Source organism: Mchenga conophoros, linkage group LG18, assembly GCF_057382185.1.
Source record: "Mchenga conophoros isolate Kocher_MC1m ecotype Shallow Benthic linkage group LG18, M_conophoros_male_GT1.1, whole genome shotgun sequence".
In the NCBI taxonomy this organism is placed as follows: Eukaryota; Metazoa; Chordata; class Actinopteri; order Cichliformes; family Cichlidae; genus Mchenga; species Mchenga conophoros.
In genome coordinates this window covers 5025890-5040745 of record NC_140543.1, presented here as the reverse complement: position 1 = coordinate 5040745, position 14856 = coordinate 5025890, and the positions used below count along the sequence as shown (strand labels likewise).

General features: G+C 41.9%; 2 protein-coding genes across 2 annotated transcripts; both read right to left on the bottom strand.

Annotated features, from left to right (window-relative positions):
* Nucleotides 1-2705: 2705 nt before the first annotated feature.
* Nucleotides 2706-5171, bottom strand: LOC146552998 (uncharacterized). The gene is made up of 2 exons (XM_085255581.1): nucleotides 4914-5171; nucleotides 2706-4211 (listed from the first exon to the last, which is right to left on the bottom strand). Exons 1-2 carry the CDS (start codon nucleotides 5161-5163, stop codon nucleotides 3283-3285), a joined length of 1179 nt encoding a protein of 392 aa, XP_085111707.1. The 5' UTR covers nucleotides 5164-5171; the 3' UTR covers nucleotides 2706-3282.
* Nucleotides 5172-7281: 2110 nt separating this feature from the next.
* Nucleotides 7282-9639, bottom strand: LOC146552997 (tripartite motif-containing protein 16-like). The gene has a single exon (XM_085255447.1). The coding sequence runs from the start codon at nucleotides 9627-9629 to the stop codon at nucleotides 7959-7961; it is 1671 nt and encodes a 556-aa protein (XP_085111573.1). The 5' UTR covers nucleotides 9630-9639; the 3' UTR covers nucleotides 7282-7958.
* Between the last annotated feature and the right edge of the window lie 5217 nt (nucleotides 9640-14856).

Sequence of the window (14856 nt, the reverse complement as noted above, 5' to 3'; positions counted from 1 at the left end):
AAACAGATTTCCTCATCTTTCTGAAGCACTTTGCAAACCACACCAAGGTAAGCCATGATAAAAAGTAATGGAATTGCGATGCTGGTGAACAACTACATTTTTTCAGCTTCATTGTTATGTTCAAAATTGGTGCAAGAGTTGTAGGTTATAATGCCCACTGAGCCAATGAGGCCAAACTCAAGGAAGACCAACCAAAATTAATGAAATATTCAGTTGCAGAAAATTCCATAATTTGTCTTTTTTGGGGGGTTGGAATATGTTCAAAAGCTGGATTTCTGCATTCTGTCACACACACACATAATTACATAAATGGCTCTAAGTGCATTCATGTGTTGAATAAACAAAGATTATTGTTAGTACCCTTATTTCATTGTGTTACATTTCACCCCAGGATATGTTACAACTAACCCAGACTAGGGGGTTAATTGTAACATTTCACTCTTCGTGTTTGAGACCATACCATGCAATGAGTAATTGTGCTGCAGAGAAAATAGCTGCACTATTTAATAGCAGAGACATGTAAATACTTTGCATTACATTTTGAATCCACTACCTTAAAAGAGCTCCAATTTACAGACAGAAATGTCAAAAATGTTACAACTATCCCCGGTCTCCCCTACTGAAGCTTAAATGAATTTGTTCAAATCTAAACTACCATTTGCTTTAATTTTCTGCCAACAATCTCCGGCGTCTGACGTCAGTTACAACATGAGTCGCTTACCTTGTCCGTCACTTGTCCTTTTTTCAGACTAAAATCAAATTAACAAACTAAAATCAAAGCATTCTTTGATTTTAGTCTGTTAGCCCACAAGCTGAGTTTTTATCAGAGTCCTGCATGAGTCAGTGTTATTTCACTGACACCATCACAGTTTTACACACCTGTTCTGTATGACTTTGTCTCAGGTTTGCGGTGATATCCAGCACTCTGAGCTGATGGCAGATCTGGTCAGTCCACAGTAGCTTCAACCACTAAATTATCTCTAACACATCACCAAACCAAAGTCTTCCAGCTAAGAGTACATCAAAGGTGAAAAGCGAGCCTAGAATGTCATCATTTCTGCTCTCCTCTTTCTTCTTCTTCTACTTCTGGACCGCACACATCTGTCGCTGCCCTACTCAGGTCGATCTAATGAAAATCAGCCAGAAATAATAATCAGAAATCCAAATGTAGAATTTATAGTTCCCCATTGATGCAATTTGGTTATTAAATTTAAGAAGCAGTCTGTAATGCTCACCCCAGCATAGTTGAAGCAGATCATCAAAGCATGCTGAACACTTTCTACCATTCCACATGTGCATTTTCTATCCAGGTACTCAACAGCACCAAACCATAATTGTGAATCCATGGCTTTGATCTGGTGAAAATCACCCTACCCCTACTGTTCATCTTTACACACAACAGATGGTGTTTCTGTATCTTAATATATGACTGAATGAAAAGTAATGACAACCGTTATTTTCAATCTTCCATTGCTTCTACCTGTTGTTTCTCTGTATTATTGTCGGATCTTTACCTTCAAATAAAGTGCCTTCAATATAAACTGCCTTGAGGTAACTTGTTGTAATTTGGTGTTTTATTAAGAAAATTGAACTATTGTGGCAGAAAAGTTGGATGCAAACCAAGACTAAAAGTCCTCAGGCAGGAGTCATAGCTGGGCTTTAGCATCTGGGTCACCCACTTTACCCAGGGAGCTAAACCAGCATCTCCAACAGGTGATTTGTTTGTCTGGCAGTTTCAGGCTGGGAAAGCTTGTTAAACTTTAACAAAACATTATTTGGCACCAACGTGAATGATTTGGGTCATGTTTATCACGTCTGAGTCAGGGAGCAAAGGTCACCTCCTTTATGCAGGATTTCACCTTATGCCAACAGGGGAAAAAAATCACGAGTTCTTAAACAAGCTGTAGGTCATGTTACTACACACATTTCAATATGTAAGCATTTCATCATGTTTTAGAGTCTCAGAGTTATTTCAGCCTCATCTTCACATATTTTCACAAATATTCACATTATCTCCGAGATCCAGTTGTGAAATTTTTTCCCTCAGTGTAACCGATTGCAACACAACAAATGACTGACCAGTGATTAGTGTTTTACAGTGATTACGACAGACAGCCTGTTTCTGCCACTGCTGCCAAGCATTTGCTCTTTTCAGCTTGTTCAATTGTGGAGGTTTTTACATTCTTTACCTTACAATATAAAGCACCTTGAGGCAACTGTTGTTTTTTGGCACTATATAAATATAAATGAATTGAACTGGTAGCAACTTTATGAATGAGAAAATGAAAACAAGTGTCAGTCAGCTGGTTCATGTCCAGCAGGTGGGGAGGAATCAGTGAGTCTGTTACTCCAGTTACTTACTGAGAGGTAAAGTTAAAGAAAACGAGTTTCCTTCATCGCACTAAACCTGCCCACTAAACATGACCCTGAATGAACCCATATGTAAAGGACTGTAGGTTTTAAGCAGGATCACGTAATGGCAACACAATAGATGAGGAAAGTGGGGGAACTCTGACGACATCTAGTGGACATCTTGAAGATGACGGGTCTGAACAGAGAGCAATGCAGGTCTGTGGAGAAGATTGCAGCACACTGTGAAATATGAACTATGAATAATATCTACATCTGTAATGATGTAATCAAAATAGGCTCCATGTAGTTTAAGTTCTGTTACTGTACTTATGAAGCAAACTGCACACACAGAGTTGGCAAACATTGAGTTTACTTGCATTTAGGCAAAATGATATAAACACTTATCATGAGCCAATATAGCACATTTAACTGCTTTTATTTAGCAGGGATTACACAATACACAAAATTAGTCACAAACATTTTAATCAAATCTTGCAACATGTTGCTAAGAAGAACCAGGACAACCAGGTCAAAGCCATACTGAAGTATAACCTTCATTAACATAAATCACAAAGAAAACATATTTAAATAAAAATTGTATACTTGTCTTGAACTTTTTTAAATCTTTAGTCCTGTGTATCAAAACTTATTTATTGGCTGATAAAAAGGAATCACATCATGGTTGTTACAAGGAACAAGTGATGAAAAACTCATTTTCATGTTTGTTTTCTTCTATACTGAAGAAGAAATACAAGTTTCTGTGGTAAATATTAAAAGAGCATCCATGTTCAATAAATATTTGTGTCACCTTTAAAGACCAATAAAAAAAATATCAAACTTAGAGAAACATAAAGTCAGGGCTGGAACAAACAACATAGAGTGCCCTTCACTGCTGTGGACAGGAAATGTACCGTGACTTGGAGCATGAGGTCATTTTCTACCTCGGGTGCTGCAGTGATTTGGTTTGTCACTCAGGTGGATCCTTAGATGAAAATTCAGTCCTGATTTCCAACTGAATCTTTCCCCACAGGAGCTACAAATATATGGTTTCTCACCTGTGTGGATCCTTCTGTGACTTTTCATAGTCGACAAGTCTCTAAACTCTTTCCTACAGACGTTGCAAGAATACGCTTTCTCACCGGTGTGGATTCTCAAATGAGTTTCTAGTCCTGATTTCTTACCAAATCTTTTCCCACATGTGCTACAGAAATACGGCTTCTCGCCTGTGTGGATTCTCACGTGACTTTCAAATCCGGATTTCTTATTAAATCTTTTCCCACAGGTGATGCAAAAATATGGCTTCTCGCCTGTGTGGATCCTTACGTGAGTTTCCAATCCTGATTTCCAAATGAATCTTTTCCCACAGGTGCTACAAGAATGTGGCTTCTCACTTGTGTGAACTCTCATGTGTCTCGTCAGGTTGGATTTACACTGAAAAGTTTTTCCACAAGTGTCACAGCTTACAGATTTTTTACTTGTATCAGTTTCACTCCGAGACTTATCTGTTCGGTTTTTGTGACGTCTCCTTTTCTTCAGCTCCGCATTTCTAGTTGATCCCGAGTCCACATGCTGGTTTTCTTCCTGTTCCTCAAGCTCTGGTTCAGGAAAGTTAAGAGCAAGGAGCTGGTCATCGTTTGGTTCTGATTCACTGAGGTCACTTTCCTCAAAACTAGAAGTCACCATAAAACTATTGATCTCCTGCTTCAGTACAATCTCCTCCAGCTCCTGACTGGTGCAGAGTTCCTCCTGTTCCTCTTTAATCTGTGGAGGATCTGGGTCCTCCTGGTCCAGACTTGAGTTCCTCTCCTGCTGATTGGCGACAAACTCCTCCTCCTTACAGGCAGTTTGCTGGTGGAGGTCTAAACGAACAATAAAAAAAATGTAATTATAGAAAAACACTTCTGAGAAGATAAAGTTTTAGTTAAAGTCTGTAATGAGGGCATGTTGCTCACATTTGCAGGTGAAATTAAAAGTGTGTAAAAATGAAGTTATTTGTGCACTCTGATGCAAATGAGAACTTGAGTTCTGACATTTTTCAGCAACATTAAGAGTAAAAAAAACCTTTCAAACAAAAAAGAACTCACTTATTACTGACTGACTGATGATCTATTTTGGAGTTGATCTCGAAACTGATCTACATCTTGATATTTTTCAAAATAATCTTCACTATTGGGGGTGGCTGTAGCTCAGGCGGTAGAGCAGATCATCTACTGATCGGTTCGATTCCCGGCTTCACCTAGTCTGCATTTCAAATATCCTTGGGCAAGATACTAACTCCAAGTTGCCTCAAGTTGCTCTTTGATCTGTGGAATGTGTGTCTGAATGTTGGTAGAAAGCACTAAGAAAAATGTGCTTGTGCGAATGGGAGTGAGTGGGTGAATGCACAAGTTTTGTAAAGCGCTTTGAGTGCTCAAGATTGAGTAGAAAAGCGCTATATAAGAACCAGTCCATTTAAAACTCCCTGTCATGTTTTCACGAATACACATTAAATAGATCTGACTGATACAAACTGTAGGTTTAATATTAATGTTAACACTTCAGAAAAGCCATTACAGTTTTACCGCTGGTCTGTAAATCTTTCTCAGGTTTCCAGATGTTACGCAGCTGTCTGAGCCGCTCTTCCCCGCTCCAGACGACGATGCCTTCATCCTCGTGTTTCACTACAAGCTGTTCTCCCTCTTGACTGATGCAGAGTTCCTCCTGTTCCTCTTTGATCTGTGGGGGATCTGTGTCCTCCTGGTCCAGATTGAAGTTCCTCTCCTGCTTCCAGACCTGCTGGCCAGCCAGATCTTCCTCCTCCTTACACTTCATGTTGATGTGGGACTTGAGGAACAAAGTAAAAAGAAAAAGATTAGACAGGTAAAGGTGCAGCCTCAGTCAGCAGGGCTGTACACTGTGAGCATGTTGCTCACATATGTGAGAGAGGTTTGTACAAATGTTTCAGAAGCACCATGTGACTCCCTCTCTTTGTTGGAAAGTCTTATTAATTCACTTTATAACTATTACTTTGAAGATAAATTTCTACCATCACAAAAATATTATGACCTCTTTAAAAACAAACAACGGCAACTACATGACTTAAATTCCATGTTTAGATGAAGGTAATGGTCAATGCCTTTTGACAGGGGAAAAACCTCCACACAGAAGAATCTTACTTGGCTGAATCATAAATTATTCACCATGATTAAAACTGCAGATGAGCAATAATCTGCATTTTATTTTAGCCAAAGAGGAATGTTTCTGTTTGTCTGTGATCTGACTTTTTCTGCTGGCTCCAAATTTCATTTTATCCTGTGTAAGTTTGTTTCTCTTCCTGTTAACTAGCAAAGTCAAAATCACCTTGATTCATTTAACTTTAATTCAATTATAAATGTAATCATTTTATTGAACAATTAATTTCATTTCAATGAAAAACAATTACTTAAAAGAAAGAGATTAAGTTGGAGAGAGACATGTGGCCATCTTTTAGTGAGTTAGACCCTGATTAAGGGCTATTTTTAAAAGTAAAGCCCATCTCTCAAAGTCCCTGCCGGCCTGCCTCCACCTCGGGAAGTCTGTGGGTGCAGACGGAGGTGAGGAGCACCACAGGCGGCAGAGAACTGTCTGTAGCCCCGGAGTGAGGCGTCGTGAACCGAAGCAGACAGCGAACTGTGGCACAGTGCAGAAAACCGAAGCTTTCCCTCCCTGTTTGGTTTTGATGTGTCTCATGAAAGTCTATTGTTAAAAGTTTACCTTTAAAAAAAACGGACGCACTTGTTTGATTAGCTGCTCTCTGATTTTAGCCTGTTAGCTTACAGACTGAGCTCAGATCGTTCCTGTGTTAGTTCATTGAGAACATCACAGTTTTACATACCTGCTGCGTGACTTCATCTCGGGTCTCCGGCTGATATACAGCAGTCTGAGCCAGTGGCGGATCTCATCATCCTGGACGACTGTTTTTAATGTTTTTAACCACGGAGATTTCTTCTGCATCATCAGTCTCTCATTGTTAAACTCTCCCAGAAACTGAAGACAGTTGTGCCATTTCCGCGCTTCTTGTTCTTCTATTGAGTAGACGGCAGACTACACATGTCCAAGGGTAATACTGTCCTCCTCAGGCCATTGGCATCAAGTCAAAGCCTTAAAGTCTGGTACTTTGCGCATGGTCATTTTTTACGAACAGCAGAATCACAAGACAAAGCGTGCCAATGTTTATACTTTTCACTGTGACTGCCAAATAGATGAAAAAGTAGATGTTAAAAAACAACTTATAGTTTTGTCATTGGGCTGGTAGAAAGCTATGAGTTTCTGTCCCTTTGTCTGACCTTAGAGACTTATTTTAAAAGGAAACATTACAATCCTTTAAAGCAAGTATTTTCACCTCTGTTCCCCCCTCTGTACTTAGCTTTTTTGTTGTCATGTCAGTAATTGTCCAGTTGATGGCTCCCTTGGATCACAAGCCTGTCTCATGAGTCCAAGTGAATATATTCTTAATAAACAGCTTTGAAGAATTTGTGACCAACTTTGTTTCATTCGGAACATCATCATCATGAGTCAAACTCACTCTTGGATCTACAAAATATTTAACAAAAACAAACATCACTGAATCATAAGGTATTTGCTCCAACTCTTAGTCCAGAAACACATGAGTGAACTAGATCAGCTGCTCCTCCAGTTCAGCTGTGGATTTATATCATTATTTATATTTGTAAAGTGGATATGCAGTTTTTCAGTACTAATATAAGCATTTTATATCATTGCTTTATTGACAGATGTTTGGTGTTCAAGGTCAGGCATCAGTTTGAAAAAAACAAACAAACACACTGAGTTGAACTTGAACTTCCTACTGACAAAAACTAAAATTGGTGCAAAAATAACCAGAAACATATAAGAAGCATCCTGGAGGTGCTGCAGACAAGATAGGACCAATAACATGTCAACAGGAAATCCTTTTTACTAATTTGTTTATTTCTTTTTAGATTTTTACTCTCCATTTTAAGCCATGATGTTTGCTGATACTGTGTTCCTACTGTTTGTTCTCATTAATAGTTCTGTTTTTAACATTCTGTGCTGAAGCTGGAGGAAATGTTTCTACAGTGTCAGATGATACAGCTCCAAACTAAATAAGTGACTAACTAACGATGCTTTAATACACTTTACTATAAATTATGATATAGTGCACTTTCTTAAAATTTCTTATTGCTCTGTAATTAATTGTTTTCTTTATAAATGTACAAATGAGAATAAAATCTGTGTGATAAAGGAAGGTCTGTAGACTTCTCTGTTAAGATCAGTGAAGAGAAACAACAACATACAAATACCTAAGAAAAATATTCAGTAAACATTTAGAAGATAGAGAAGTTTATGTTGTCATGTGGAGAAATTTTTCAAATAAAAATATCCATAAGCATTGATAGTCTCCATGGCTGAACAGACACAGGAAAGAGCTCCACCTATAAAACGTAAAAACATCAAGACAACATGTTGAAGATGTCGAGGTACTGCCCATAATGTTTGACTGACATCTGATTTATGTGCAGCACATAAATACCACAATAATGATGGAGAGAAACTAAAAGGGAACTAAAATACAGATTTAAACTTACAACAATATGAAAGACTTCAGTCTATTTCACTTTAATCAACTCAGCAGTGTCTCCATTTTGCCAAAGCCTCAGTCCAGCATAGAGCGGCTGAGTGAATGTGGTCTGGACTCTGTGGAGGAGAGTCATGGTTTCAGAGACGCTGTAGAAGGACAAAATACCTGCTCTGTGATCCAGGTACACTCCTACTCTGGAGGAACGAGGACCTGAGACACGAGTTTCAATGTTGTTGTACCGAAATGTAAAACTGTTGTTGTTACAATCTAATGACCAAGATTTGTCATTATGTCCAAATCCACATTCATAACCCCATCCTTCTCTGCTGATATTCTTGTATGCGACTGCTACATAAACTCTCCCTCTCCACTCCACCTCCCAGTAACAACGTTCAGTCAGACTCTCTCGACTCAGGACCTGAAACCATCTAGTGAATCTGTCTGGATGATCAGAATAAGACTGTTGTTGATCCATAAATGTTACTTTTCTGTTCCCCTCTGATAATAACAGCCATGTGTTTGCTGTGTTTGGATCCAGTGTGATTTCACATGAATATTTTAAGAATCCAGCTCTGGTCTTTGGCTCTGGTTGTGACAGTGAAACATCCACTTCAGTGACTGTCAGTGAGATGTTTGTCCATTGCTCTCTCAGAATGTCCTGTAGTTTATCTCTGACCTCTGACACAGCTGCTGTCACATCCTCAAAGTAGCTCAGAGGACGGATATTGATGCTGGATGAGTCTGTAGACTCACTGAGTGCTGACAGTGAGGGGTAGTTGTGTAGAAACTGGATGTGATCCTCTGTGTGTGAGAGCTGCTTCAGCTCAGCATCTTTCCTCTTCAGCTCAGTGATCTCCTGCTCCAGCTTCTCCTCAAGCTCTTTGACTCGACTCACTTCAGTTTCCTGCTGGGATCTGATCTGCTGCTTCACATCAGAGCTTCTTTTCTGGATGAGATGGATCAGCTCAGTGAAGATCTTCTCACTGTGCTCCACTGTTTGATCAGCAGACTGATTGATGGCCTCCACCTCCTGTTGAAGCAGCTTCACATCTTTCTCTCTGTCCTGGATTCTCTGCTGGATGTTTTGTCGACTCACCTCCAGCTCTCTCTGCCTCTCAGTCCTTTCTGCTGCAGCTGAGACTGTGTCGTGGCCTTTATGTTCATCCACAGAGCAGAGATAACAGATACTCTGCTGATCAGTACGGCAGAACATCTTCATCACCTCATCATGACGAGAGCAGATGTTCTCCTGGAGCTTCTTGGAGGGCTCCACCAGCTTGTGTTTCTTGAATGTAGGTGAATCATAATGAGTCTGAAGGTGTTTCTCACAGTAAGATGCCAGACAGAATAAACAGGACTTGAAGGCTTTCATTTTTCTTCCAGTGCAGACATCACAGGCCACATCTTCAGGTCCAGCATAGCAGTGATCAGCAGGAGCAGCTTGGAGTCCAGTCTTCTTCAGCTGCTCCACTAAAACTGCTAACATGGTGTTTTTCTCCAGGACAGGCCTCGCTGTGAAAGTCCTCCGGCACTGAGGGCAGCTGTAGATTTTCTTCTTTTCCTCTTCATCCCAGAAGCTTTCAATACACTTCATGCAGTAGCTGTGTCCACAGGGAATAGCCACTGGATCCTTCAGTAGATCCAAACAGATCGAACAAGAGAAGGTTTCTCGGTCCAGCTGAACACTTTTCTGCGCCATTTCACCCAACAGTGTCAGTGACTGTGTGAGTTTCACTTCCTTATTATAGAAACTGGTCTGATCTGAACAACAAGTGTTGCTGCTGTGAATGGGGCCTGCCAGCTCTAACACACGTTGGTTACACCCATCTTCATAATGTAGATCTAAAGGGGAGGGAACACAGAACGATATGGACAGACAGGAGGTGCTGAGCTAGAGAGCAGGAAGAAGAGGAAGGGCTTTCATGCTGTGATTCATTCCAGAAAGCAGGAAGAGGCTCTGTGTTTAATTGTTTTTCTGTTCAAACCTTTAACTAAATAATATAAATGTCAATAACTGGATGCCTCTATTCTTTTTGTTAATCTGCTAAATGAATAGTTTGTTTCTTTTAACAATTCAAATAGCAGAAATGAACAGCTGACAGCTTGTCAGACTCAGACTGTAAACCATAGAGACAGTTTATATATACATTTAGTCAGGGCAGTGCAGAGATGTTTAAAGGGGCGGGTGCTCACAGTTAAAAAGGGCACATAGAAGCAGGCTGAAGAACAACAACCCACATTCATCAAGAATCTAATATGGAATCACATCACACTACATCACTGTCATCAGGTGGGCACAATGCAAAGCAAACGTAGCCCATTTTTTACCTGATGGGGTACAATGTTGCTGTTTGGGGGGTTGCTTCTGCTCTTGCTGCTGATAGTGCTGGAGGGCAGGGCTGTGTTGATCTGAGACTGTAGAGATTAAACAGTCCACAGGAGAGAGGGTAGCTGATTAAACAAGTGTTATGAGATAATAATAAAACGCAAAGATTGGTCACGGCGCTTGGAACCATAAGGCAACAAAACTGGGAAATAAACTAAGCTCTGCCTGTGAATCACTCTTTGCCTCTCTTCTTCCTTCCATCTCCTCATCTCATCTATCACATTCCACTTGCTGTCCATCTGAGAACGAGGCACAGTTTGCTATTGAATTCATCTATTATTTAATTATACATTTTAACAACTCTTGCACCTAATCCATAATAAAGCAATGATAGAAAAATGTTATAGAACAAAAACTTTGTGTTTATTATGTCTGTGAAGGTTCTCAGTCATCCAGGTCATCGTAGTCAAATCAGCTTGCAAAGAAAAGCGTCTGGACTTGTTTAAGTTGCTTGAAGACTGTTGAAATCTCCCAATTCTTTGAATCTTTGGGCTGAAGGAAGGACAATACTCGGTGTATAAATGCTCAATCAACAATCATTTATTTCCATACAATTCAACAGTCAGAGCATTACAACGTCCGGACGGGAGAGATGCCTGCAGAGGTTCGACAGCATGTCTCAAAATGGTAGCAACTTTCACAGACTTTTATAGCTAGTCACAGCCCCCCTCTTTGTCATAAAAGCTGCATCTTCACATGTTTTTCTAATTCTTAGCGAGCCTGGCTCCTGACCTTGCCTCCCTGTCTTTCTGTGTGAAGCAGGAAGGGGGGTAAGGAATGTGGTTTTATCTCTTCTGCCCAGACACCTAGTTGGTCTGTGCACAGATTTTTGCCAATTTGTTTTTAAGATTTTGGTTCATTCTTTCCACTTTTCCCTGAGATTGTGGATGGTAAACTGTACCATATCTATGTTGCAACCCCAACATACATTCCACCTCAGCGAGATCTCGATTTTTAAAGTGAGTGCCATTATCTGATCTTACCTTCTCTGGGAATCCATGCCAGGGGACATAATAATTCACCAGACATTTGATCACTGTTTTACTATCCTCTCTGCGCGTTGGCCACGCCTCTGGCCAGCCAGTCAGACCATCCACACACACCAACAGATATCTAAACCCTCGAACAGTGGTTATCATGTCAGTGTAATCAATCACAATTTCCTGGTCTGGTCTTTCTGGCAAAGGAAACTTACCCATTTCTGGTTTCACGGTGGGCTTCGGATTGTATTGTCCACAAATCAGGCAGGTTCTCACATGTTCCCTTACCAGGTTTTTCATGTAGGGATGCCACCAATGACACAAATCCCTTTCCATCTGGGCCACTCCCACATGACCTAGCCCATGAGCTTCTTTGATTTTCTCCTGGGCCACTTCTGCTGCGAGCACTGGCCGCCCATCGGGCCCTCTCCACAATCCTTCTGATTGTACGGCCCCTCTTTCCTGCCACACCGCCTTTTCCTCGGGTGAGGCTCCTCCTTGCGCCTTTTCGATGTCCTCTCGCTGTTGGGCTGGCAGGTCTCCCCATTCCATACCCATACTTACCATTTGTTTTCCTTCCTTATAGCCTGCCGCCCGTTTTGCTTCCTCGTCGGCTGCTCTGTTTCCTTTCGCCACCCAAGTGTCAGACTCGTCATGCCCTTTACACTTTATGATAGCGACCTCCAGAGGTTCTTTCAGAGCGTCCTCCAGCTGTCTCATTTCCTCCTCATGTTTGATCGGTTTATTTGTGGCTGTTCTGAATCCAGCCCTCCTCCATTGCCCCAGCTCCACATGTGCTGCTCCAAAAACATATGCTGAGTCAGTATAAATGTTAACTCTTTTTCCTTTCCCTAATCTCAGAGCTTCTATCACTGCAATAAGCTCTGCTCTCTGTGCTGACTGAGGCCCTTCTAATGTTCCTGATTTCTCCACCAGCAGCTGGTCTCCAACTCCTTTCACCACTGCATAGCCTGTTTTCAATCCTTCACTCGGATCTCTAAAACAACATCCATCTGTAAAATAATCATCTGCCTCACTCACCGGTTCTGCTCTCAAATCAGACCTTACTTTCTCTTCAACCTCTACTATTTGTGTACAGTCATGAGGTGTCGTCCCCCCCCCCCCCCCCCCCCCCCCATTTGATCTGCCATGTTAATCCCTTCATGTGTGAAGGTCAAGTTTGGAGACTCCAGAATCTTAGTCAGTCTCTGTTGTCTCAGTGGGGTCATTGTAAATACCTGTGAGTTCACATAGGCCACCACACTGTGTGTTGTGAGCACTTTCAGTGGGTGCCCTCTCACAATGTGAGCCACTTTCTGAATTATTTTTGCTACCCCTGCTGCATGTTGTGTGCACATGGGGTGTCTTTTTTCTGTGTTATCCAGGCCAATGCTGATATACATCAGCACTTGTCTCTTTCCCCCTTTTTTCTGAAACAACACACCATTTACTACTCCATTTGTTTCAGAAACATCAACTGAGAAATCAGAGTTATAATCGGGGATTGCCAAATCTGCTGCACGAGACAGGGCCTGCTTTAATTCAATGAACCGCATTTCAGCTTCAGTGGTCCAGTTGAGATTAGCTGTGAGATCTCTCATGCCGTGTTCTTTCACCAAATCCCTCAAAGGTTTGGTTTTGCCCACATAGTCAGGAATGTAGTGTCTACTGTAACCTGTGAGCCCAAGAAATGACAACATTTCTTTAACTGTACGTGGCTGGGGGTGTGACATAATTGTTTCCCTCTGGGACGCCAACATGCCCACCGTCTGCATCGCCACCACACGACCTAGAAATGTAACTTCAGTTCTGACAAGTTGGAGTTTTTCTCTACTTACTTTAAAGCCTGTTTTAGCCAGCTGACGAAGCACAGTCATTGTCGCTTGAAAACAAGCATCAGCTGTTTTAGCGGCAATCAGCAAATCGTCCACATATTGGATCAGTGTGCATCCTTCAGGTAATACACATGGAGAAAGAGCATTTTTAAGTACCTGATTGAAAATGCCAGGTGAAAGGGCAAAACCCTGCGGCAGCCGTGTGTAACGCAGCTGCTGGCCACTGTAAGTAAATGAAAAAATATCTCTTAAGGATGGATGCAGAGGGAGACAAAAGAAAGCATTTGCCAAATCTATGCATGTGAACCACCACTGATCTGGAGATAAATTAGTCAGAGCTGTGTACGGGTTTGGTACAGGTACTGTTTGTGTCTTAAGGACAGCGTTTATTGCCCTAAGGTCATGTGCCATGCGATACTTGCCCGTGCCTGACTTTTCAACTGGGAGGATCGGAGTATTCCATGCAGAGGAAGACGACTCCAGCACACCCACCTGCAGGAGCCCTGAAATAGTTTCTGCAATCCCATTATCTGCCTCTGGGCTGTGTCTGTATTGTGAACGCCAAATAGGGGTGTCATCCTTTAACTCAAATGTGACGGGTGAACAAAATGTTAAACCCACATCAGTTGGACCTTTAGACCACAGAGTGTCTGGGAGTTCTGTTAAGCCTTTAACAGCTTCCTCATGATCAGATTTCTCCCTGCCATGTGTTCGCTTTAAAAGTTTGTGTTCTAACACACTCTGATCAGTAGCAGTCACAGAAATTCGATATGTTTTACAACTGGGTGAGTATGAGACATCAGTGAGTTGTGTTTGTTGCCAATCTGTGGCCCTTGTGGCTGTTCTCACCATGGGGCCTAAATCTTTTGCTTGATGACCCTCGTGCACTGCCAAAGACACATGGGGAACCGCTTCATCCCCCATTCTATACCAACTCATTTTATCTTCAGGGAGTGGAACAAACGCTGCCACTCCAGCTGTACCAACATAAATGTCCTGAGAGTTAAGCTCCCAAGTTGTCTCATCTAAACACTCATTAAACAATTCCTCAAACCACTCAGTGCGCTCGCGATCGTAAAACAAGGTCACGTGGTAGGGGTCACGCAAGGGTGAGTAAACCGACATGGACATTATCCAGGGACGCCAGAGTTGGTACTGTGCCAGAATTCCATCTAATGTGGTCAGTCGCGCCCAGTAAATCTGCGCTGTGCGTTCACAATCCTCAGATAACAGCCACTGTCCTCTCATTCCTGATTGCAAACAGGACAGCTGTGTGCCATCTTTCAAAGTCACTGTTAATCCATCAGCTCCACACATGATAGTAGCTCCAAGCTTAATGAGCAGGTCCCTGCCCAACAGATTAACTGGAACTTGTGATGAAATCATGTATGAATGTGTTAAGGACTGGCGTCCTAACTCCGTCTTTAGAGGGACGGTCACTGGCAAGGTCATAGGTACCCCAGAGAAGCCGATAACACTGATTTTTGTGTCTGTGAGTGGGATGTCGTCAGGAGCCGTACGAATGGTGGAATACGTCGCTCCTGTGTCCACTAAAAAGGGCAGGTTACGTCCTTGAACCCTCAGTGGCACCAGGGGGTCTGCCCCTCCCCCTATGCCCAGGCCTCTCTGTGGGGTGTGTCAGTATTGTCCCTGCTGCCAGTATTCCACTGAATACTGGCCTGGAGGAGCCATCTGTGAGTTGGGGGCCGACCATTGTCCACGCCC

Excerpts from the sequence above, each read along its gene's own strand:
- LOC146552998 (XM_085255581.1), bottom strand. The coding sequence starts at position 5,163 with ATGAAGTGTAAGGAGGAGGAAGATCTGGCTGGCCAGCAGGTCTGGAAG. Across the intron at positions 4,212-4,913 it reads GAAAGATTTACAGACCAGCG|ACCTCCACCAGCAAACTGCC; the intron begins GTAAAACTGTAA and ends TTGTTCGTTTAG.
- LOC146552997 (XM_085255447.1), bottom strand. The coding sequence starts at position 9,629 with ATGGCGCAGAAAAGTGTTCAGCTGGACCGAGAAACCTTCTCTTGTTCG.